General features: G+C 31.0%; 1 protein-coding gene across 3 annotated transcripts; it reads right to left on the reverse strand.

The window, feature by feature from the left end:
- Positions 1-1,273: 1,273 nt before the first annotated feature.
- LOC108910376 lies at positions 1,274-15,870 on the reverse strand. 3 transcript variants are annotated; one of them, XM_018714967.1, is made up of 4 exons: positions 15,804-15,870; positions 6,311-6,625; positions 5,337-5,588; positions 1,274-2,031 (listed from the first exon to the last, which is right to left on the reverse strand). In XM_018714967.1, exons 2-4 carry the CDS (start codon positions 6,606-6,608, stop codon positions 1,562-1,564), a joined length of 1,020 nt encoding a protein of 339 aa, XP_018570483.1. In that variant the 5' UTR covers positions 6,609-6,625; positions 15,804-15,870; the 3' UTR covers positions 1,274-1,561. The 3 variants fall into 3 exon arrangements, with proteins under 3 accessions (XP_018570483.1, XP_018570482.1, XP_018570481.1); XM_018714966.1 differs by having other exon boundaries at positions 15,733-15,810; XM_018714965.1 differs by lacking the exon at positions 15,804-15,870 and adding an exon at positions 15,378-15,508.
- Positions 15,871-27,241: the final 11,371 nt, after the last annotated feature.

Raw genomic sequence — 27,241 nt, forward strand, 5'->3', positions numbered from 1 at the left:
CAATAAATACAACACTAGTATACGTAATAAAATTATTCCTTAAATAAAATGTTTCCAACAGCAGAATTCCAAATGCAATATAAACAAAGAAAATTTCAAAATCGTACATAACGGATAATGAAACTTTAGAGTCACTGAATGGAAACTAAACTTGATTGAGTACAGACACTGACGTTTTATTTTGCAATTCCAAATTAAATTTAAAATATTAATTTATTTGGTCATTATTATGTGAAATCGAAAGTTTCATAAATCGGTTCAGTTTGCACTCAGTGCCTGTCTTAACTACTTTCTTACTGAAGACTAGGAAAAGAACATATTGTGTCATATATTCAAATATTTAAATGTTATGCTGTTAAAAGGCACGGATTTAGGAATACTCTTATTAATGTGCGTTTTTACGTTGAACACCTGTATGTTTATGTTTACTGTACTCTCTGAGTTGGAATGTGAACACCATATTTTTACAGAATTTAATTAAAATTATATGAACAATTAGGTTTAATAATATTAAGAAAATTGATGGAAGGCATACTTATGATAAGGAATTTATAACAGTAGATATTACATTATCTAAGAAAAAAATAAAAAAAATATGCTTTGGTATTTATGTCGGGCAATTGTCAAAGCAGTAATTAAGAACAAGTTCAATTTCTATTTTTATCTACAACCGCTACTGTAAATACTTAAAAACACACCGTCTGAGATCAATGTAAGATTCCTATTACGTACGGTAAAAAAATCGCACAGTTTGGTAAAAAAATCGTACAGTTTTCCTAGCAACCGCATAGCAACGGTCAATAAAATACTGTTTCTATTGACCGTTGCTAGGCGGTCGCTAGGAAAACTGTACGATTTTTTTACCAAGCTGTGTGATTTTTTACTGTACGTAATAGGAATCATATATTGATCGCATTGATCGCAGACGCTACGCGGCGTCGTGCGTAACTTTTCCATTCGTGCGTAAAATGCTTTTTACAACACTTATTACGTAATATACTATTAAAGATCGTACAAATATTGTAATTTGTTTTTAATAACCTAATTTATTCAAGATCCAATATTTAACAATGCAAATTAGAAGGTGAAGAAAATGTAAAGCACTTGTAGATTGTACTATATTTATTACAAATATTGTGCTCTTCAGTAACGAATTTTAGTTTCTTTCGTAGTATGTCACAAATATTTGTTCATTTTCCTATTTCTTTCACAGCCATCAAATAAATATATTTGTTAACTAAGTTGTAAAAAAATAACACATAATTGAAATATATATATTTTCCTTTAATATACATATTAATAAATAGATTTTTGACTATCTGTCTTTTTAAAATTGATTTAAATCCATAGAAAGCTTTACTATCTTACATCTACTTTGTGTAAAGCTTTATAATTCCTTTAAACATCATCAGTTGCTTCAGTTCTGGTGCACGAATCTCAAATGTCAATAGAAACAAATTATTATCTGCCATTATGCAATTAAAACTAAAATTGACTTATTCTTTGATATGTCATCCATTTGAACGAACTCAAAAAGCCTGTCGAGGAAGGCATGCGATGCTCAAGTGTTCGTCAACAGCCCTAACTTTAAGCCTATATCAACAATTCCTCTAGTCGCAGACGCTTGCAAGAGAGACACGACGATCGCGGCTAGCGTCACAGCCATTTCAAGGTAAAGCGCATAAAAAATCCTAATTTGTCCATCAACGGTAGCCACCCCACCAGCCGCAGTGAAGTCCAAGGGAAACATGAAGCAAGACGCTGGATCTCTTCTCCTTGCAAAGCCGAAGAGGCCTACACCTAGAAGATAGTAAAACAATATGGATAGAAATGGGAATAGTTTCAACCATTTTGGGCGTGGGGCAGTTGGTATTTCAGTTGAAGAATTTCGAAGAGACAGCTTTTGCAGCTGGATAGCTGCAAGGTTGCCGATGTTCAGGATTAGGAGGAAGTGAAGGGGAATTCCTATCGACGCGAAGAGTACTGCTGCACCTCTGCCTAGAGATGTTCGAGGAACAGGAGCTCCAAACCCTAAAACAAACGTTAATAAATTTGCAAGCTACCTTAGTCAGTTGCCAGATAGAAGTTAATAATGTAACAATTTTTTTGGCGTGAATACATTTGTGTAGACAGGTATTCTCCCAAAAATTGAGATGCAACGAAAACGGAACGATCTGTGTGCTCACAAATTTCGATCGGATAAACTCACTGAAAATAGTCAAAAGTGGGCTATATCTAACGCGTTACAAATGAGTTTTGTAAATTTAACTCTCGAAATAAATCATTGAATCAATTCTAGTAGTTTACATCTCGATGATCAGAGAGCATAGAGAAGTGAATGGTGTCGTTTGATTCGTCCTGAGAAAGCAAATCTAATATGTTCCAAATAGAAAATTTCGGAATGGTCAAGTTATAAGCCATTTTCCATTGGGATATCAACTTACTTGAATACAGCCTGTTATTCTATTTGGCAAAGCAAATCATTTAAATTGTCATTTGAATAAGCCGATGAAAAAATTGCTATAGCCAAAATATCGTGAAATTTTAAATTTATTGAAAAAATTTCTCAAATTGAAGATTTAACTGTAGAAATTGAGCAATTCCATTTTTTATTAAAACTGATATAGTTCATAACGACGCAGGTCTGTCTGTTGATGCAAGAATCGATTAAATATGGGTAAACATTTGACAACAAAGTCGGATAAGTCTGCAATACGTTGTCATTGCATCATTTTGGTGCACTGAAAAAAATTATCCCAGTGAGGCGCTTTGCTAGGATATTTTGGCTGTTAGTGAAATATTTGCAAGGGCAACAAAAAAAAGCATGTTGTCATAAGTGCGTTTTACTGAAACGTGTTTGCAGCTACAACACCAAAAGTCTTGTCTCTATTCAGTAGGGTGTAGTGAGCTCTTATTTATAGCAAGTTAGAACTCACTTAGTAGGCCAATCAATAGAATCAGTAAATTTGTGACAAAAATACTAGTAGCAAACTGATTGTGGCATCATGTAAAAGACAGTTTGTAGACAATCAATTTGACAATCTGAATTTCTGGATGCGTTGGATGTGGTCCGATTTTAATTTTTCAGCAGGATTTTAAAAGTAAGAATAATACTACAAAACGTATATTCTAATTTTCCGACAAAATGATGCGAAATAGGTGAAAAGTTCTACCAAACATGTTCAAAAACGGCCGAACGCGCGTACGTGGTCGAGTAGTGGGGGCATATCGGGAGATGAGGAGCAGTGGATATACTATAAATAGGTATACAATTTTGAATATTGTTAGTTATAGTTTTTATTGTACAGTCGTTCATAAACAACTTACAAAATGTAACTAATAAAATTTCCTTAACGGTATACAAGGACACATAAATATGTATCCTTTGGAACAGAAAAGAACATTTTGTAAGAAACCTTTACCTTTCAAATTCACGTTTGATGTCAAATCGCGTAAATGTCAAAAAATGCAGGAATAAAACAAGGAATGTCCACAGGTTTCACATCATTGTGATTCCGTGTATTCTTGTCACTCTGTCACTGTGCTTGTTAATTTGGGTGTAAAAAGCTGCTGCGCTGCTTCTGGTTGTTGACAATATGATAAAATTGTTTACCTATTCAGGGTATTTCAGAAAGCATGGGTCAACGCTCGGGGGCAGATTACTGACCTAAAAACAAGATTATTTTTTCATATCAACATGGGTCTGATTTCGCTTCGTTCCTTAGCTTTTTCCAAAAATCTAGATTTGCATTGAAGGAAATTAAATGAAATTTGGACAACATAAAACCGAATACACATTCCTAGATATTATTATTTTGAACATTAATTACAGAACCGGACTTACTAGCAAGCTCTTGGATTTAATCAAACATTTCAACATTTTTCTTGTCAGGATCTTCTTAAAGGAAACTTATCTAAATACAATCTTCTCGTAGAATCGGAATTTTGTCTAGCTTCCCCACAACATAGCAGCATATCAGTAAGTTCAATGAAGGAATACCTGACGTTCGGCATTTTTACATGCACATTTATATCGTGAATCATAATAATCAATAGGTACTAATTTACTAATTATGATTAAGAAACATTAGTTGACAAGACTGTATCGTTTACCTTTCCAAAGGCTTGCAACTAAGTCCGGTCATGTAATTCATGTTCAACATAATAATACCTAGGAATATGTATTCAGTTGTAAATAGCTAATTGTCTAAATTTCATTTAATTCCCTCAAAGTGGAAATCTAAATTTCTGGAGAAAACATATTTTATTTTAAAACTTTTGACACTCTAGTTAAGCAAAGAACCAAAATCGGACCCATGTTGATGTAGAAAAATAATCTTGTTTTTAGGTTATAAATCTGCCCCCGATCGTTGGCCCATGTTTTCTGAAACACCCTGTATATCTACTGCCCATAAAAAATTAATTAATGGTAAATTGGAGTAGGAAATATAATAAACATATATCTACAGACTGTATTTTATATGACGGCACAGTCTGTTTACTACTAGTATTTTTGTCACAAACAAAACCTCTATTTAGTGGCCTATAATGCTACCGAGGCCTAACTTAAAATTTTCCGAATTAAACCGGAATTTGTCACAGTGCGCACGTATTAACGTCGACCGTTTACACCCACTCTGTATGTACTACAACCAAAATCCCTCCTCTCCAAGGTCTCTAGGAAGCTAGGCGTACTGTTGGAAAAGCCAACCACCTCGTTTAATTTTCATAGTATTATTACGCATATTCACTTATTTTGTAAGGCTGAAAAGCATTAAATATATTGTACGTTCATATTGTGTATTTATTGTGACCTTTGCTGTATGTAGAAAATGACACAAACCAAAAGGATTCTTAGTGAATATTCACTGTAATTTAATAAAATAATGAGTGATATAGGTAATGATAGATACCAATTTACAAGAAAGTGCTAAAAATGCAGTGGATCCTCTTCTACTAGAATAATCACGAATTCTGTGAGATTGCGTGTATTATTATGAGGAATGGTGTACCAGTAAAAGTACAAAGAATATGGAACACATGAGAAAATTTTACTGGCGCACATTGATTATTTATATAAAGAAAAAGAACCGTCTTCTCTTTGATCCGGTATTCAATGTTAAGCGTTTTCTCAATTAAAACAATTTTGAGTATTTACAATTTTTTAGTCGTAATAAGTTCTTAAGACTTAGTATGTATTTTTTCTATACTAGAATTAATTTGCTCAATAACTCCACAAGTTGTGAGACCAATTCATCGTAAAATCTTAAGTATCGTGACATATCCACGCCCTTAATTATTGAAGTTGCGTCAGTCTGTGTAATAATAAATCTTACCTAATGTAGTCAACAACGACACAGCGAATAAAATGCATCCAGGGTACGTCCAAATGTTGCCTCCACCTCCTTCCCCAAAACCCGCTCCAACGGCTTCTAAAAAGAGCGATTCGTGTCTTTCGAAATATCTGTGGATCGTGAAAGGCCACTCTTCCTGACGATCTATAGATTCTCTCAAACCATTTGCCAATTCCTTAGAGAGATCTTTTTGAATTTTAGCTAACGTCCTAGACTGCTCCTGTTCTCTGGGACCTAAATGAACAAAAATATAGGAAATTCTCAATTAATTTATAATTTCATAAAATGTCATAAAGTTGGTTAGAAAGTTTATTAAAAAAAATTGTAGTAATAAATGCATTAGATTGATTTTTCCATTATCCAATTTAAGAATTTATTGCGTCGCAATATCACCACAGTAAGTAAACATTTGCAGTACCGTTTTACGTCAATATGTTTCACTAGTTATATTGCTATTCTTGAAATAGTTCTAGTCATTAGACATAAAATATATTTTCATTACCACAAGTTGTTCCATGGAATTAAACGATTCAAATTATAGACAAACCTTAGATATTTCTGATGCATAAATTCAAAAGTTAATGGAAAAAATATATAAATGCAGTCCGTAATAGGAAAAGAAGCAATGCCATACTCCGTCGTCATTTTAATTTTAATCTTGCAGCACGTTTGACTCCACCTTAACGAAATGCAAAATTAGAATATTCAAATTATTAGGTAGTGCAGCTTATTTGTAACCAGATCATATCTTCTTTAGTATTTTCGTACCAAAAATTTAGCAAGGCCATTAACGATATTCCGCTTAAATATTGTATATTTGCTCCATTTTTTGTGCTTCAAGATGAATATCTTTAATGATACTCGTATTTCTGTTAAACTACAGAGAAACAGAGCTGTAACTGGTAATATGAAGCTGAATACTGCATTTATTTTCTCAAAGAAGTAAAGATACTTACCTTCAGTGTTGAAGAAGGCTAAAGCACCCAGAAGAGCCCATATAGTGACAACGATCGTCAGACCGACCTGGGACAGTATCCATTGACTAAGTATTCTACAGCAGCACTTCGCCTTTAGGGCGCAATTGGTTTCGGAAGGACTTAATTTCACATCACAGTTTGTTCCAGGCCAAAATCGTAGTCTGTACGGCACTAGGTGCGTCGTTTGGACGGATGCTTCTACTAGTCTGTTCTTGTAGTTGTTGTCCAGGTTCACATGGTCAATATTGATACAGGTGTCGGCATTGTCGGCACGCATTTTATTGACCGTGCCCGCTGAAACGAACAATAATTTGATCGATTAATTAATGCAAATAGAATCAGTTAATTTTGTTTCTACACACAAAGTTGGTTTAATAGGTACTGCATCTAATTTTTTAATTCTCAGCTATAAAATTTCGCAAAATAGCCGCCAGTCAGGGAGATTACTGAGATAAGCTCCATTACTGCTATGGCTTATTTGTCATGGAACTACTTTCTAGACCTCATTATGGGTTTCTAACTTTGCTATCCAAATATGTAGTTTTAAGAGATTGCAAGGAGCTTATAGTTACATTAAGAAAATACTTAAATACTGCTTCAAAGTACATAGACGAACCTACTATGCGTACAAATATTTTAAACATCGATACATAATCAAGTTTTTTTGCCAAATTATTGGAAGCAAAAAAGCCAAATTTAAAATAATTTTGCTTTCTTTACACAATGCAAAATCACAATAATTTAGATCATATTACACATACTGGCCAGATATCGTTCGATCACGGTCGTTGATAAGTTCGCCATAATTCTAGACCATTGGTTTCTCTGGATTTTACTCATCCTTTGGATGTTGCTAACTACAACTGATGAAAGACTTGTATTCTTGGCATAGCACTTTTCCCAGTTCGAATTCCGTAATAATCGGAAAATTTTAGTTTTCGAAATTTGAACCTGGGATAACATTTATATTTTCACAGCGCGTCATCGTCCTCTGGCGGTGTCGCCTGCTGCGGCTTCAGTGTTTGGACAACTTGAATCCTGTTAGCGACTTTTGGCAAAAGTTTTGGAAAGTTTGGTGAAAGTTTTAAATCGCGCCGCTCGTGTAAGGTAGTTTGGGTTCCTTGGTACGTATTTCTCTACTTTGGCTGAGACTGGCATTGTGTAGAGTAGCGCGACCTCTGGCGGTATCATCAGCTACGGCTTCAATGTTTGGGCAGTAGTATGAGAGAGTGAGTATAAGGTAATTGAAAAAATTAATGATCTTCAAAAATTTTGCATATATTCGAGTTAAATCATTATAAGGAATGTCATCATATTACAACTACTACCAACATAACACTTCAAAGAGACTCTGTTAAAGTGAAACGTCTAGGATTATTTATTTAAAAAGTCTTCACTGAAATTCAAGATGCGCTTGCTGAATTCTTTTCAGTCTACAGAAATAATTATATTAAATTATTAATGTGCATTATACAGCATAGTATGTTATTCAACTATGTAAATCCGTTTCGTCTAAATAAATTCTCTTTTGATGAATTTATATAATTGAAGCTAATGGGTATGTTCACGTAAGTTCTAGGTTCAATACATTTTTGGAGTATAGTAATTGGAATACATTTACGCCAACTAACATCAACGTTCCATTTTTCAAAAACTCAACGAAAGTTAAAAAAAATTTACAAAGTATGGCTTTTCTTACTGATGAGATAGTGAGTTATTCAATGAATTTAAATAATTTGTAAGTGAATATGCAGTATAATTAAGTACATACTCTTCAATGGTAAAGCGTGTGTGTGCGCCACCAACAGGCATGAATGTTGTACTATTAATATACAGATCGATGCATAATGACGGTTCGTGACATGTATGTTGATTTCTATAGTACATAATAAAATTATTCTTTTATAGTGTATTAAGGTTACTTCGAAATAAGAACGATTGGTTAGAATATATATCATATTTAATCCTACATAAGAAGTAGCTGATTTTTTGTTGTTTAAAAGTAATAAGAGAAAACGATTTTCTCGTTCAAGCACCCAATAATACATATTTGCTAATGAAGGTAGTGACGGTCTTAGGCATTACCGTTCTGATGAGTTAATGCTTACTTTGGACAACCTCAATTTCAAAAATATCGATGATACTACTTCAGTTACAATTCCAGATTCTAAAAATGGCCTGAGTCCCATTTCTCACCTAGAAATTCTCAAGAAACATATCAAGATTAGATTGGAAATTAAAAATGAAATTTCACGCTTTTTTATGGGCTATCAAGCAGGTAGATGTTACAACCAACCAGTCGGCAAGAATACCCTTTCTATGATTCCTAATAAGATTGCACAGTTTTTGAAACTAGAACATCCTGAAATATATACAGGCCATTCATTCCGAAGAACATCGGCAACGTTACTGGCTAATGCAGGAGTTGATGTATTAGCAATCAAGAGACGTGGTGGGAGGAAATCAGCCACAATTGCAGAAAGTTATGTTGCTGACAGTTTAAGTAACAAAAGTGAAATAGCCAACAGGATTCTTTACAATGACACTTCAACTCCAGGTTATAGTAGTACGTCGCATCATGTTGTTTTAATGGATCAGTAAGATAATGCTGAGCCTCCGGTGACTGAAGTGGAGCGGTGAAATCATTTTGAGAAAAATGTGACAATTAGTAAACGCGAGGGGAATAATTATTCAGATTTTATAAATGTTACTAAGTGTAATAACTGTACAATTACGATAAATATTCACTCATAATAATTAATAAAATGTAATATTTCTATTTATTTGTTCATAAAATATGCATTAATAACTCAAAAGAAACTCGCTTTTTTGCCTAGCGAGTTAAGTTACCTTACTTACCTCCCGTTATCCATAGCAACTTCCACTTCTTTGGTAATATCCACTTACCTCTTTAAAAACAATGTATTAATAGTCTATTTACTATAGTGGGAGCAGATGAAAAATATTTATTGATTGAAACAGAAACATTATTTTTCGCCTAGGAAATAAAGAATTTTCATTTATTTTCATCTTCTGAAAACATTCTATATAGTCATCCATTGTTTAAATTTTGTATTTTGTCTCTCAGTAATCTATCGAGTAACAGGTATGTGTCCAGTGCAATATTAAATGACAATAATTATCTCCATTTCTGGAGCACTATGTAAAAGAAAGTTTTATAAGGATGAGTTTGCTATTAAGAAAGTTAGTAAAATTACTAAGCAAGAAATAGGTAAGAAGAAAAATAATAAAAGGTAATTATTTTATTATTTAATGTCATTTTGTTTTATTTGTTCTTTTGCCGTGAATTTTTTTCTATTGTGAATGTTATAAATAAATGCGAAAATCTTAAGGGCAGATACATTCTTTCCCTAAATTTTTATTACCAACGATGCTAGAAGAAATTGATCGGGGATTGAATAGCTTTATAAAAAAATATAAAAAATTTAACGCAAAGCTTTTTTTGAATATATTTTAATCGAATTTGGTAGGATATTCTAAATTAGAATATAGTATTAATTTTTAAATAAAAAATTTACTAATATATTTTTAAAGAAGCCCATCATTTTCTTAATTTTAAAACCGGACGCCTATGACTAAAATCAAACATAGTTATGTCAGAATAATCGTTTTGCAGGTAATTATTTCGTGTTAAAATATGTTTTTTTCAAATAAGATAAATATTGATTGATAGAGAGGTACAGTGTAGTATAGAGCACAGTATACATGTATTTGTTGACTTAAATATAATATGAACAATTTTTCAGAAATATTCACAAATATCACCAATGTCTACTTAGTTCTAAATCCACATGATTACGATTGGAGATCTAGACTCAATTATAATTTTGGAAGATTTGATTATATCTTTCTTAATGTATTAATGCAAGTTTTAATAAAAATTGTTCAAGATTTAGTATTGATTACATCTAATTTATTATTTAGTATGTAACGGAGGTCAAATTTAATGGCTTGTTTTGGTTAGTGAGGTGGAGAAAAATCAATGTTTACTGATTCTCCGAAAAGGTGAACTTTTTTATCTCTTAATTAGCGGAATAAAGGGGATTACAAATTTAACTAGTAATTTTAAAATAAATAACTTCAATTAGCACTCATACAGTAATTTTAACAATGAATCTATCAGATATAAAAAAATTAACAATTGGATTATTGGTAAACGTCACTAACTTTTTGATTAAATCGTATTGTATTACGTCGACTTCTATTGTTGGGAAAAAATATTTCACTAACATATGTTCTATTATTAACTTCAGCGCAGACCAATAAATCAATGGTTTCCATTCGTCTATGTTATGTTTACATTGTTAATAAAAATCTGAAAATATTGAAATCACTATACTACTACTATAAAAGTAACAATATCGCGGTTAATATTTCGGAGAATATAAAAAATACATCGTTATTCATCACATCAGGCATTTTATTAACATTGTTGTAGTACGATGTAAATAACCATCATCTAAATTAGAGACAAATTATGTGCGTCAAAGTTATTGATTTGTTGTAAAAACCGTACTTGAATAAAGGTTTTGCAGAAAATGAAACTTATTTTAATAACTCTTTACTTTAGGTTTTAATTTAAAAATAATTTAAAAAATTATACGACTGTACATATAGAAACATTTGTGGTTTATGTTCGTTTTTAAAATATATTTTATTTAAAAAAATATCTATGCCTAACACTCATTTTCGGCGTCAATATACCCCTGTAATTTTACTAATTTAGCTGTTATGTTAATTTACCTTATATCTTGCCATGCATGCATGACATGAACCTATATCCACTAAATTTAGTTTCTTTTCTCAATAGAAATTAATTACTTATTATACTATTCAGAAAAAAAAATGAGTATTTAAGTTTTTGTGGGTTCATTTACCCTATAAAAATTTTGTTGCGTGTTTGATATAATTCCTTTAACATATTTTGACAAATAATACCTGTTATCCATTAGCTGGAAAATTTTTTTGATATGTTAATGACACGATAACAATGTTCCTCATTTTTTATGAATATTTACATGCATATGTGTGGGTGTATGGAAGAACACGTAGAAAAATAGCTTTTCTTTCAGTAGACTCACAATAAAGTAAAACATGTGTCTAAGTAAAGGTACGTAAATTAAATTTTGTTACGGATTACGGTACTACTAGATACATAAACAACATAACATTTTACGTTATGAAAACAAAGTTTTTGTGTACTTACTTAGACTAGTAAGGTTTTAATTAGCTAAAATTATTAATAGCAACATTTATAAGCAAGCAATACTTTTCGTTAGATGCAACTGCTTATTTGAACAAACGTTAAAATTGGTTTTGGGCCTCATACGTTTCAAGTTCAAGGCCATTTTATATCACCAGAAAAAATACCTGATGTCATTTAGGCATTCTCATAATTGAAGTCATCCAAATAGTTCGATTTCGACAAAAGTATTAAAATTAGCTAGGTCCTGTAGATAATATTTATCACGTATTTGCAATTTCGTTGTATGTGCTTATGTGGAATTCGTGACGAAACTACTAATAAAAAATATGTAAATAACAACAAAATATATTAGTGTTAAGTTTATATTTCTTTGTTAAAAGTTTGATTAGAAAAAATTGTCCAAATTTTCACATTTCAATTTTTAGAATCTAATAATATCTGTAATTGTAATTCTCAAAATTTGATATTTTCACAACATTAAATTATATTAAATTTATAATTTATTTCTTATGGACATTATCTACCTATGTGTCCCAAAAATATTTCTGGTTAGGTGCCGTAATGCAATCTGTATTATAAGTATCTATACTTACATGTAATACTAAAAGTTGTGGATGTCAACATAAATCAAACCATTTTTTTATTTCATTGATTAGGTACTTTGTCACAGAGGAAAAAATAAATTAAATCATAAACAAAAAATAATGCTAAAAAAATTAATAAAAATATAAAAATTAATATGCAGGTAATATTTTAAGTCATTTCATTACTGATGACACAGGCCGACAAAAAAATAATTTTTTTGGGTTTTTAGATCAGACCTATTATGTCTTATAGATTTTGATGTGCTGAAACTAAATTTGAAGATTAAAAAAAATTTCATCGCTTAGATTTTCAGTAATCGCAGGTATAAGTTCTATATTGAATATGCAGTTATCTCAATACTGGTCACCTTTGGAAGGGTTTTAATCCTTCCAAAGGATCCTACCAAATTTTTATCACTTCTATGGTCAGTCCCAAACCTTGGTTGGCACCAGTTATTAGTACTATATTAAGTTTATCATTATTAAGTAGGTACCTACTTAAAGTTTCATTTGCCTTATTATAAATTTTATATAATTAAATGCTATTTTTAAAACATCCAGACTATTCTCTTTGGAAAGTCTAGGCAAATGTCACAACAAGAGTAACATTAGTGAAGCTAACTTTCAAGATATATTTTTTGTCGTTTTCATGCAGCCAAATTTGTGTTAAAAAACGGTGAACGGTAACAGAAAATGTGAACTTCGTGGTTGTTAATTAGTATTATTCCGTTTTCGCAAAGCAACTATTGTTGCTCCATGACAACAAAGGAATCTTAATCTGATCTTGAGGTAATGCTATTGAGAAATAATTTACATCCTGCATGCAGTTTTGCTTGTTTCGTTACTGCATCCTGATTTGATTAGCCATAGTTTTTATAATTAACTGTATTTAGGTAATATCTACCAAAAAACACAACCTATAGTCCAATTAAATAAGCCTTTAAATCGAAATTTTGTTCAACTGGCCCGAATTTTTAATATGAGTTAGTTTGAGGTATATTATAATAATAAGTGACAGTAATTTTTTGTACAACCCCCGGCCAAGGGTGAAAAAAGATAAAACAAAGGAGTTTTTTAAGATAACTCAAAAGGGGTAAGGGCTAGAGAAAAAAGTTTCGTAGCCTCTTGACTTTTTCTTGTTTTTTTTTTAAATTAACAGAGTTAGGGAGGCTAGAAGTTAAGGGAAGATTTCAGAAATTTAAAAAATCATAACAAGCAGAAAAATGTATGAATTTTGTAATTTTTTTTTTCAATCTACACTAAAAAATGAAACCTTTCTTTTCAGAGAAATAGATATATTTTTAAATTTTTAATAAGAAAGTTATAACAATTTCAAATTTGTTGTTCTCCCCCTAAACAGAGATTTTATATAATGAAAACCCCGAAACAGGTCAATTCAATTTTGTCAATTTGTTTACATAAATCATATATTTTTAATTCTTTTTGAGTAAATATAATTTTTTTATAAGTAAAAAATATAGTTTTTCTGAAATAAAGAATAAGGGTAGCAACCCCCAAACACGGAATCACTTGCGAAATATTTGTTTTTCGCAATAAGTAAAATAAAGATACGTGTCTTAATTTTTTATGTTCTACAACATATATAAAAATCTTGAAAATCGGAGTGTTCGGGATGAGGTAGTTTCCTTGTAAGAAAATTTCTTGTTCTCTTAATGTTTTGGACAGGAAATTATATGATATATATTTATGTTATTGTTATCACTATGTTATTATTAATATCATTCAGACTACAAGTTTACAAGTATTAATAAATAAATTTCCACATGTTTTACATTGACAAGAATGGGTAAAAATATCGAGCTTTTACAAAATTTAATCAACAAAAATTATTAGACCTTATTAATATTTACCTTTTTGAGATTAACAATGGATATTGAGCATACAATAATTTAAAGAAACACACGTTTACTGACGCACGCGTATTGACAATAATGAACGAAATAATCTATCTCTGTCATAGGCATACGAGTTGTCCACGACTTCGGTACCATGAGTGCGACAAAGCGAACGTGATTTTTTATCTTTGTCCTGGCAGTGTCAAAAGAGCTAAAAGATATAAAGGTAAATAAATTTGTATCTGTCTAAAAAACAAACGTAAAAAAATGTCGAACGCAACTTTTCATTATTTCAAATAATCAATCGAATAATATAGAAAAAAATTATTTTAGTTTTGTTAAATCATTAAAATTAACGATTAAAAATTTGAAATTGTTACAACTTTCTTATTAAAAATTAAAAGATATATTTATTTCGCTGAAAATAATTTTTTTCGAGTAGATTGAAAAAAAAATAGCAAAATTCATTCATTTTCTGCTTGTTATGATTCTTTTAAATTTCTGAAATCTTCCCTTAACTTCTAGCCTCCCTAACTCTGTTAATTTTAATAGTACAAGAAAAAGTCAAGATGCCATTTTTATGTAGAATTGCTTGCTTTACAACTTTTATACGAAACTTGTTTTTCTAGCCCTTACCCCTTTTGAGATATCTTGAAAAACCCCTTTGTTTTATCTTTTTACACCCTTGGCCGGGGGTTGAACAAAAAATTATTCATTCAATAGTCATTTATTGTTATAATATACATCATACTAACTCATATTAAAAATTTAGGCAAGTTGACCAAAATTTTGATTTAAAGGCTTATTTAATTGGACTTTAATGGTATTAGGGTTTTTAACAAAAAAAAAATAAACAAATAACTAGCTTCGTGTAAATTTATAAAGAGAAATATTTCTTTTTGAAATGACAACCATATTAGTAACATGTTACGTGCAGGATAAAACAAGAAAAATTTATCTATTTTAAATTGGATCCAACATTGGAAGTATCAAAATTGACCTTTAATTTTTTCCCTAATTGAATATTTTAAAATTAGTGTCGATTTATATGATCTTATTATATAATATAAATTACTAAATCAACTGTCTTTAAAGTACAAACAAAAAAAACCGAAAACGTACAAATTATCGCAATTATTATATACTTTTTTGTTGTTAAGTACGACGTACTACAAATGTACATTTTCGTTATTTTTTGTTTTTATATATTTTTCGACATATGTAAAAATATCTTTTTCAAGAACTAAAATTGATTTGCCTGTTTACTACACGAATTTCTTTTCAATGTAATAAAAGATGTATATACTTGTAGTGACCCTGATACTATTTTAAAACGATACATGCAGCTTCTTGAAAATGAATTTTATAAATCGTCTCACCAGTCATCGTCAAACGTTGTTAATCCCCGCGCTAATTGTTAGAGTATACAGAATTGCATTCTTTCACATTAACATGAAAATTTTCACTGCACATGTCTATAATTCTATTCGTATTTACACTTTTTACACAGCAAATTCACCGAAAACATCTTTGTTTATGTGGTCGCAGGTTATCAGTAAGTACTTCACTCTCAAAAATTTTCCTTTCTTCGTTGAAAAATGTTGATAACATATTGTTTACAAAATAGTGTAAATACATAGCAAGAGCACTGCCAGTATTAAATTTGTTCAAATAGAGCATAGATAAACAATTTTTGCAACACACCTTGATGGTTTTTGTATCATACGAACTAACCTAATAAGTTGCTGCTATAATGGTAGTATTTCTAACAGTGACATTATCTCCTACAGCTACGGTATACTCACATGGAACTAAACTAACACTGCAACAACTATGCGCTGTATTTTTACGGCAAAATTAAACCATCCGTTTCCTGATCAAGACATTGTTTGCACCGCGCACACAATAACTGGGAAATCAAACAAGAATAATTTACCCGAACTTACGTTTTGATATCGGGTTTAGACACAATTTGTCGGCAAATAAAACAAAATAAATTTTCAAACACCGCTCGTTTGCGTTGCGAAATTATTAAACATTATAAAAACACGAGTCCTTGCTCGATGATTTTCCTCTGTTAAGTAATAATTTTAAATTACAGGTAATCTAATGTTTAAAATCACTCTGTTACGTTCTTTTGGATAATGGTCTAATTATAATTTAAAATAAAAACCGATGGTAATGAAAGTTACATCGTTTTTTAATTATGGTGTAGTTAATTGGCGTGTTTGGAATGCAACTGATTCAAATAGGGGAGATCGGGACAATTTTATAACAATGCTTATGCTGGTCAGAAAATGTTGTTTCTATTATCCTCAAAAATTAAGGTTGGGACACATATACACCGCGTCAATGCCGAGCGCTGACTGAACAATGGGCTTCTTGATGGATGTCTAGAAACCACACAAAAACAAAGCTAACACATAACAAATGTCGCTTCATATATTTATTAATGTTATACTTGCAATTTTTTGTAAATGTAGAGAAATTACGAATTTTTGAATAGCTATGGCGAATAACTGGCAAGTGAAGAAATGTTTTGGAATGGATCAATATGCAGCATCAACACAATACGGTGTTTTTTACGTTTGACAAATATTTGGCAAGTGACCGCATCATCTAGAACCCGTTTAATATAGCTGGTACAATTTGGAAATATTTTTATAAACTATGTCGTCAGGATCCAACAGTACTTATTTATTTGTAACGATACTTATTTATTTCTTTTTTTATAATTGCAATATTTACTCTCTAAGCAAAATCTATAACAGAAAAGGTGGTGAAGATTAGGGTAGGGCAAGTAACTGTTATTCAATTTTTGTGGCATGATTTGTCTCAACCTAGCATGGTTTGGGTTATAAAAGTCTTTAAATACCATACCTATGATAAGATTGAAACTATTGATAGGATGGGAAGGAAAACTTTTTATTTTTCAATAAATTTTGTTTGTTTTCCAACAATGTTGCTATAGAAAATTAATAGATACGTCTGGACTGTGTCTGGAAAATGAAAAAATTGATAAAAATTTAAAGCCACAAAAAAGTGATAGTAAAGAATATTTAGAATTAAAAACATGGTGTTTGGGATTGGAATGATGAACTTCTTATTGCTTGCACTAGTTTATTTACTTTGTAGACTGTATGCTTAGACTGATTGAAGTGCTTAACATGATCATTTATTCCTCACTGACCAAAGGCCTGCTACATGGCTATTTATAGTGGGTAGAGGTACGCTAGGTACCATGAATATTATCGGAAATCCCGAGTTACCTGTTTTTAGGTCCAAAACTTTAAATCACTTTATTACAAATTACAGGAACCGTAGGGTTATACGATAATGTCCTTCATAATGTCCTTCATTGTTAATAACAAGTAAACAAAGTTGTAAAATTTACCTAAATACAAAGAACTGCTTAGACCTAAACTATATCAGAATTTCAATTTGTGGATAAATTGGCTCATTTAGATTGTATTTAAATAGAAAATAGGCTAAAATTAATTGAATGATGAAAACGAAAGATCACTATCCAACAACTTTTTTTTTATTTCAGATTCCCATATGTTATACTGAGGAATAATAAGTCAAAACAATAATAATAATTATCATTGCTCCACATAGGCCATTTTTTTATTTCAACAATTTTCTTAAAACTAATTTTCGAAGTACCTACGTCGATTTATCTACAAGTTGAAATTCTGCCATAATAATTCTTAATTCTAAATTTTCGTTCATGTCGTTAAAAGCGATAATTTATTATTTTCCTGTATTTTCTGTATAGTCTTAAAATTCTCTATTGAAACGTTATTTCAAAAACCAACAGTTTTTTTTATATGAAAATGAATTTCCGTAAAATAGAAAATTAAAATGTCTTGCACACATGTGGACACACTGTATACATACTTTTTTATTATTAATTACGTACTAAGTATTGACAGAAACGTTTCTTTCGACAATATTATTGCATTCTTTGAGTGAATTTTTACCCGTCTTTTTTTAAAGGCATTTTATTTGCTTTTTCCATAAGTCTACCTTTTTATTTAGGGACCAACATTTTGCAAAGCTTCAAACCCATTTTCTCCGAACGTGCCTAATGCCTAGTGGCACAATAAAGATATCTGCCACTCAGCTCTGTCTGAGAGTCACATTTGCAGACAGTCCTAAACAAGTTTTGAACATTCCTTGTAGGATTTCAAAACCTTTGTAACAGCCCAACTATACAATAATGTGTAGATGAATGGAGATAGATGCTAGTTTTAAATTAAGAAACTCCTCATTCGATATGACATAATTCTTTGTTAAAAGTTAAGAGGGGTCTTTCATGTGAAAAATTTTCTTCGCTCGTTCCCTGTGGATTTATGTCCTTTCAAACGGGGTGAAAAAGAGAAAGTTGCAAATACAGAACTACTTACAACTTTTTTACTATCATAATGGCGTTTACTGGACAATCTCATGATCTCCTTCGGTTACAGGGGGTAGAACTAACTACCCCCATAAGCAATTTTTGCATAACTTTTGTTCTATCGCATCTAAAAATCTAATTTAAATATCATGATTTATCTCAATTGAGAAAAAAATAAACAATATGGGTTTCTCAATTTTCATATACCAAAGTACTAGTACCTACTGGAAATGCTTCTTCCAGAAAGTAAATGAGTCAATCCTAGTGACAGAAATTATGGGCCAATTGCTTGGTCTTTAAGAATTTTAATTCCCATATTTAGAGATAAACGGCTAAGGAGTATGGATTTTCTTCTGCCCATTTATGATTATTATTAATGTCGTCGATACACTTGAAAAATTGTCTAGATCTAAAAACAAGATCTGTATCAAGAACTTAGGATTTTGTCCAATCTTTTCCAGAACCCAATGATAAAAAATGTTTTTTTACGATGGCTTATACAAAGTAATTATTCTAGTACCGTTTTGGTGGCGCTAGCGACCAAAATCACAGTTCTTATTTTAAATGTTCCAGGCATGCAAACAAGGTTTGATAAAGTGTAAAATCTCACAGGATATAATTCAGCGTAAATTCCAGATGTTTCTAAAAAGTTACCATTTGCAAGATTATGAGACATAATGATGCAACAAGAAAAGCTCCAAAATAATGGTAGCAATATTAAGATTTTTTTTGTTCTTATTTATTTACACAAGGTGTAAATAAATGTATGGATATATCCCACTTTTTTATTTTGTGTTTCTTAGGTTAAATAACATATAATAATTATTATTAAGCGAAAAAACTATACTTTCAAGAGCTAGTTGAGCGCATCAACACATTTTTATGCAAAAATTTTACCAAGAATAATATTCATTACTTTCTAAAAATTGTCCCTAGACTAAATAATTCCCAAATTACTCCATGTCCATATCATAATCAATCTCTGTCACAATTAATTACAAACGACATTGTAGATTAAATGAACTATGGCCGTCGTAAAACCCTTGCAAAAATGAATGGAAAAATACGTTACAACACAACAGAACTGGACAATCTATTTTTAAAAAATCAATACCATACTGTTGATATTCCATTCGCCATTCACGCACGTTGAGAAAATTCGCAATTTATCTTTTTTAAATCCCCAATATTCTCATGGGTGTGTGGACGACAGCAATCTGTTCCTCTTATCTACAACGTAGGAACAGATAGTCCTAAAAGTAATTTGGGAACCTTTTCTGCTGTCAGTTGTCAACTCACGCAATAAAATGGTTTCTCAAATGAAAATTACACTGTTTAATTGAGGACATTCTTCGTCAAAAAATCCATTGCAGAAATTTAAAGAATAAAAATTCAAACAAGTATAACTGTCAAAATTTTGTGAATGATTCGATATAAACAATTTTGGTAAAACTTGTTCTCATGGTTTACTCATAAAAGAATGTTTTATTAGGTAGTAATCTGAAAAATATTTCGTCTTTATCCAAAGTATATAGGTCCTTTGCTGGGTTTCTGAACTTGTCATCATTAGGTAGTATTTAAAGTTTTATTTGTTTTAAAAAAAATAATTTAAGAGAAATTATACTTATATTTTATGAAGTGTTTGGTAACAATGGTAACGTTAATGACCTTTTTTCTTGGAAACATCACAAAAAGATACAATCTAATTTTCAAAATATACAGTGGCGTCAAATTTCTGAAGTTTTCAGTAGGAGACACTCTCGGTATCTCCGCCACTGGTACCAGTATGTATCACCGAATTCAGTGACATTTTATCTTTAATTAGATAAATAATTGCCTAAAATTGCAGGTCGCTCTCTAGTGTAATCATATTGAAGGTCTAGGTATTGAGTAACAATGACCATTCATAGATGTAATGCTTCTGTCTCACATATATTAAATCCTTGTCTGCAATTAAGACATCAAAAATAGCTTAATTATTCATAGGTTGTCGCGCTTGTAGTATACTGATGAGGACTGGTACGTCCGAAACCAGTATATGTATGGTGCGTTCGACTGAAGAATTATACTAGTTCTTAGTACTCTTAGTATTAGTTGAAAATTGGGTAGTTGGCGAGCGAGATTGTGCTTTCTAGTGTACCATCAAATATTTTACTATCAAAAATCACTCCAAGGTCCCTAATTTCATTTTTATGATTTAAAATTAAGTCATTAATACTTTATTGGTATAGGAAAGGATGTTTATTTCGAGTAAAAGTGATTATATGGCATTTGTCGATATTAATAAACAAATTATTGTTTCTACAAAAAATTACAAAAGCGTCAAGATCGTTCTGAAATTTTAGACAGTCAGTAACATAACGAATAGATAAATAATAACTTAAAGTCTTTTGTTAGCATATCCTAACAAAATACAATAATTAAGGCATTCTTTTATTTTATTAATATAAATTATGAACATTAAAGATCCCAAGTGCGATCCCTGAGGTACTCCTGAGGGTATCATAATGAAATTTGATGTGAATCCGTTGAGTTCAACACACTCTGATCTGTTGGTCAAATAAAACTCCATCTAATTCAGCAAGGTGCCACCCACACCGACCTCAACAAGCCTATTCAACAAGATTCCATGATCAATTTTGTCGAAAGCCTTACCAAAGTCGATGTAGACCGCATCAACCTGAACCTGATTGTCCAAATGGTCCAGTATACATTCAGAAAATACCGTGAGGTTAGTTTCAACAGATCTATTTTTAAATAGTACATGTTGCTCAGCCATAGTGTTTTATCCAGTGAATAAACGAGATTATAGATAAAAGTTTCGAAAAATTTCGCAAAACAGAAAGTTTGCTTGTAGGTCTATAATTATTTATAAAACTACGCCGATCATTTTTAGAGATAGATATAATACAGGCCCTTTTCCATTTAACACGAAAACATCCTGTAGAAAGTGATTGATTATAAAGTAATGTTAAAGGGGATGTCAAGTTCAACCAACATTTATAAAGTAAGTCATAGAAATCCGTGCGGTAGAGAAGGATGGCTATAACGAAGGTGTCTCATAGTCACCGCCTGTTTCGCCCTTCCACAAATAAGATCCACTTCCACTTGTAATTCAGCGACCGGTGGTCATCTTTTCTTTAATAGATATCACTACTTATACAATTCCGACTCCGGTATTCCGATACGTTACTACAATCCATTAACAGAGGGCATTTATTTAATAATAATTGAATTGAAAAACCGTTGCCAACTCAATTGTCAGAATGCTTCCTCAAAGACTTTGAATTACTAATTTTTAATTATAATTAACACAAATAATAACACTTAAAATAATACAAATTGTTATTAACACAAAATTAAAGCATATCAAAGATATGAGTTTTTTCGGTTTTATGATTTTTCACATTTTCAAATTTCAAACAGTTTTATCTCCAGCTCTTGATGGACGAAAATATATTTTAACGGATCAAAATAAAGGCCTTACTACCAGCTTTATTATAAGTTATTAAGAATTATCGTAAACCCAATACAAAGCTTTCTCTTTTTCATGTAATTTTTTTATTTTAAATTTTTTATTCCTTTTTATGGTTAGAAATATTCATTTTTTATATAGGTATCTTCTCCAACACCTGCATTATTTATGATACATTTTTAAAATTAATTTAAGTATATCGAAAATTGCGCAGGCGAAGAAATAACCGCAATTTGTAGTTTTTGACTCTTGAAAGCGGCTTTTAATAATATTTTCTACTCGTGTACGAAACGGCATAAACGAGAAAATTGTGGCAATTTTCTATTATTTTTCTACTTTGACGACCTGACTCGTATTAAAATTCAAATTAATTTACAACATGAAAATCTAATGTGGACTTATGCCTACATTTATATGACTTTATAATGTAGTTTCCTACGTGCATGCAAAATAGCATAAGCGAGAAAGACGTAAAAATTTTCATGAATTTTCCTACAACTTTGGGACTTATGCCTTCATACTGGACCCATAGAGGAGTTATGCCTACTTGGCACAGTACATTATTTATAGTAAGTATCATAAATTTTCAACGGCATAAATGAGAAAGTTAAAGAATGAAAATAAAAATTTTCCGCAGCTTTTCCACAGCTCTATTTTCTTTAGTCCTTTGTAGGACTAATGCCAATGTTTTTTATGAGCTTTTTGAATATAATAATGTCTAATTGGTATTAATGAGAAATTGGTAGACAAATAAAGATGTTTTTCACATGTTCTTACAAAGTTTTCCATTTTTAGGGCCCTTGCGACACCTATGCCAAAAAATTTTTGTGATAAAATCGATACTTCTCTTCAACTTATGATTATGGCATAAGTGAGAAATACGTCGCTGTACACATTATTTTTTTGAAAAGGAAAATTGAATTTTCACAAAGGTATCCCGCAGCCCATCTTTTAAATTTAGTTTATTGTACTTGTCTCTCGGTTACCTTTCAGTACTCTCAGAGGCATAAACGAGAAAGACGTCCTCGAACTTCAGTCTAATATCTCCCGGTCTATTACGATAGTCAGTCTTTATTAAAATTTTAGATCGTTTACGAAGCAAATTAAATGTTTGATAGTCGGATAGTTACCATATGTTTTTTATTTTTTATGGCATTTAATTTTTTTTTTAATTTAAAGGTAGGTACTTTAAAAATGGCGATTTGTTTTTTTAATTTCAGCTCCCTATGTTTCGCAAACTATTGATTGGTAGACTAATGTTTTGGATTAAAATCACCCTCTTAAAGTTTGTCTACCTCACTTTATAACTTCTAATTATCTGAATATCTAATTTGGCAGTAGCGTTTTAATACTTCGTATTTCCTTAAAGCCGCCGTAAAATTAACGAACAGTATTTGTTACGCTTCCAGAACAGGAAATATATCATTAAAAAGTGGATATTGCTTGGTATTCAGCTCGTCGTCTACTCACCGTCAGAAGATCCCCGCCTCGCCATCTGCCGCTGGGCTTTGCTGTGCCTGCGGGGAGGTTTCTCCGGAGGCGACAAGTCTTTTCTTTCTCCGTACCCGTTGATGGCGCTCTCTCCGTTGGGACACTTGATCATTGTCGTTACGCATCGATCCGTCACTGGCTCGTACATTATCGACTTTGTTGCCTGAAAATTCACGAAAATATGCAGCCTGTGAAAAGTTTTACTACTGCTAGAGTAAATTGGAGTGTGTACGTCATATCTGGTACAGGGTAGTACCGGGAATACGCCTATTAGCATTAGCATAAACACAGACATAACTTAATTTTAATCACAAATCGCGCCGCTACAAAAGTAAGGAGGCGCAATATAATGATAAAAAGGAATTTTATGGATCAGTTTTAAACAGGGTGTTTCAGAAAGATCTCCCGTAAATTCAGGGGGCTGATAGTATGACAAAAAATAAGAATTTTTTGTCTTATGAACTATATGTCTATCTCCTCGTTTTCGAGGTAGCGAGGTAGCGACAAAATAAAAATTTTTTAAATAGAATATTTACGAAAATTTCCAAACGATGCGAAATATTTTTATGAGATTAGGTATTCCGGGTTTTTTAAGGATGTCAATTACGCTGGTCTAATTATTTTTTGTATATTTTATAGAGGGCGCTAGTTATGCTACATTCGTATTACATTTTAAGTTCTAATTTTTTTGAGGTTAGGTTTTTCGGGCTCCAATTTCTAATGTACAATTTTATTTTCTAAAAATAATGTACTCTTGTTACAACTTCCTAATGTGGACGGTTTTCGAGAAAAAAAGGCTTTTCTCAAAGTAGGCTTATGTCAAAACTTACTGATGGATGTCTCATAAACAACGCATACATTCTCAGTATTATTTTAAACTCTAATTAACTTTATATTTAAATTTTTAGTGACTGTAATTAGTCATTACTAACTACAGTCACTAACAATTCTGATATAAAGTTAAATAGAGTTTAAAATATTACTGAGAATTGTTTATGAGACATCCATCAATAAGTTTTGACATAAGCCTACTTTGAAAAAAGTCGGTTATTTTCTTCACCGTAATATTATAAGAGTTCAATTGAAAGCCTTTTTTCTCAAAAACGATCCACATTAGGAAGTTCTAACAAGAGTACATTATTTTTAGAAAATAAAATTATACATTAGAAATTGAAGCCCGAATGGTAAAAAACCTAACTTTAAAAAAATTAGAACCTAAAATGTAATAAGAATATAGTGTAACTAGCGCCCTCTATGGAATATCCAAAAAATAATTAGACCTGCTTATTTGGCGTTCTTAAAAACCCCGGAATATTAAATTTCATAAAAATATTTCTCACCGTTTGGAAATTTTCGTAAAAATTCTATTTAAAAAATTTTATTTTGTCGCTCTGTATCTCGAAAACAAGAGGAGATAGACATATAGTTCATAAGAAAAAAAATCTTATTTTTTGTCGTACACCTTGAATTTACGGGAGGTCTTTCTGAAACACCCTGTACGTCTGGTGAACAATTTCAATTATTTAGAACTGCTGTTTTTGTTTTCGAGACGTACCAAGACCATCTGTACAAGGTCGGTCAAATTATTTTTCTGATTGTAATGTTGTGTCATGTGTTGTGATTTACTTTTTTTGTTATTTTCTACTAATAGTCCAGTCAATGACCATTTTGCGGTATAATTTTGCCAAACGGCACCGATTTTCATAAAAATTTGGATTTAGGTTCTACTTACCTTCTACTTCAAAGTTGACCTTGTATCGGGGGCTGCTTTTACCCTGGGGGTGGATGCCACCCCTTCTTGGGGGTCAAAAATGTTTCATTGAAAATAACACCGAGAATGGATATATTGACTAATTCTAAGCAACTTTTGTTCTATATAGTTTTTTCTGAAAGTCAATACTTTTCGACTTATTCGCGAGTGAAAGTGTATATAAATTTTTTAACCAACAAAAATACCTTTTCAAAGGGTTTCTCCTGAATAACTCAAAAAGTAAGTATTTTATCAAAAAAATCATTTTTTTTTTAAAAACAACAAGAATGGTGTGTTTATGCTGTAGACCCAATACAAGCGGAGTAATAGCTTGTTGAAGGTTGGTTTTTATTCGTCAAACTCCAAAATTGAAAGTTTGAACGTGAAATAACCAAAAACCAATGCATTTTTCAGGGAATACCCATAGAACCTTTTTTAAAGTGCTTGAAAAAACCTTTATTTTTATTCTTTATAAAAGTCCCTAGTATCAAACCTAAGCGAGTTATGACGAAAATAAAATTGGTCCGTATTTTCTTCGGCGACAAAAAATGTGAAAATCACCCCCTAATTACCACCCCAATTGAAAATAATCGTTACCACTTTACAGTTTACTTTATTTATGTACTTGTAATATGCTCTAGAAGTTTGATCGGTTTAAAGTGCTTATTTTGAAAAAAGTTGAGCTTAAAGTGAAAAGAGAATTTTTGTATTCTTGGAAAAAAATGTCTTTTCTTCAAACTAATTCAAAAACTATTAATGATACGCAAAATTTTGTAGAGTACAAAATTGTAGGTTTTGCTTTATTGAAAATTTAGTTTTTTTTTCTGTAGGATAAAAATTAAGTAAGATATGGTTTAAAGTTTGCATATATTCGTAAATAGCAACTTGTTCAAACCCTTTCAGCTTAAACCTTTACAAAAATAAGGGCTGAAAGAAAATTTAACTTATTTATCTTATAGCCCTTGAAGAAATCTACAAAATGGTTTTTTGAAGGGCTTGATGGCATAAAAACTAAACGAGGTAAAAAACCAGTCACATATTTTTGCAGATGTTAGAACACGTATATTGAAGCATTGATGAATACACATTACAGCAATATTTTAGCAATAGATATCGGAATTTTAGGAATAGAATAGAAAAGGAAGACGAGAGTGGAGAGGATTTTTGATTATTTATATGTTAATTGCAATACAAAAAATTTTGTTATAAAAATAAAAAAATTAAAATCCATATAAAAATAAAATTCTTATTTTCCCCGTTTTTGATGCAAATTTTAATCAGTAGGTTTTTTAAGGTTTGATAAAATAAATACATTACATTTTAAATAATAAAAATATTGTATTATATTTTGAACTAGAAAACTATTTTTTAACTATAAATGTTCGATTTTTTTTACAAGGGGTGGTTTATATAAGGGTTAAAACTTATAAATAAATAATAAAAAATTAAAACAGTAAAGAAATCTTAATTTAATATCACTATATGAATAAATTATTCCAAGTTGCGGAATAATTTTTTTTCAACATTATTTTTTAATGATAGGGAGTGGTTTTTAGGAATTGACAATTTTCAATTCATCATAATTACTTATTTAAAGATGATATTACACGCTTGAATCTATAATTCTACAATCGAATAGGGGTAGTTGTCACCCCTAAAAAATAAAAAGCAACCCCTGGCACAGGGTCAATTTTGAAGTAGAGGGTAAGTAGAACCTAAATCCAAATGTTGGTGCAAATCGATGCTGTTTGGGAAAATTATATAGTAACGCCGTATTTTACCTTCAATGACTGGAGTATAAGAATGCTTTGTAATTAAAATTTTTAAAAACTACTTCAAACTAAATTTTGACAGTACAATCATGTTTCTGTGTTACTTGAACATGTGTGGTAAATACCGTTACTTTATCACTTGGCTAAAGAAAAAATAAACCAAGGAGTTCATAAAACCCCAAACCCACAAAAGGGTTGAATATGGTTGCTCTATAGAAGTGTCATCAGGAATAGTATGATAAATAGACACGTACTACCTACAATCAGTAGAGCTTGGGACTTGGTCGGATGATCATAGCCGTCGCGTCGGCCTTTCACTAGAGCGCACCGTATAAAACCGGTAATAACGGCAGTTA

The sequence above is a fragment of the Anoplophora glabripennis genome, unplaced genomic scaffold (genome assembly GCF_000390285.2).
Source record: "Anoplophora glabripennis isolate ALB-LARVAE unplaced genomic scaffold, Agla_2.0 scaffold397, whole genome shotgun sequence".
Lineage (NCBI taxonomy): Eukaryota > Metazoa > Arthropoda > Insecta > Coleoptera > Cerambycidae > Anoplophora > Anoplophora glabripennis.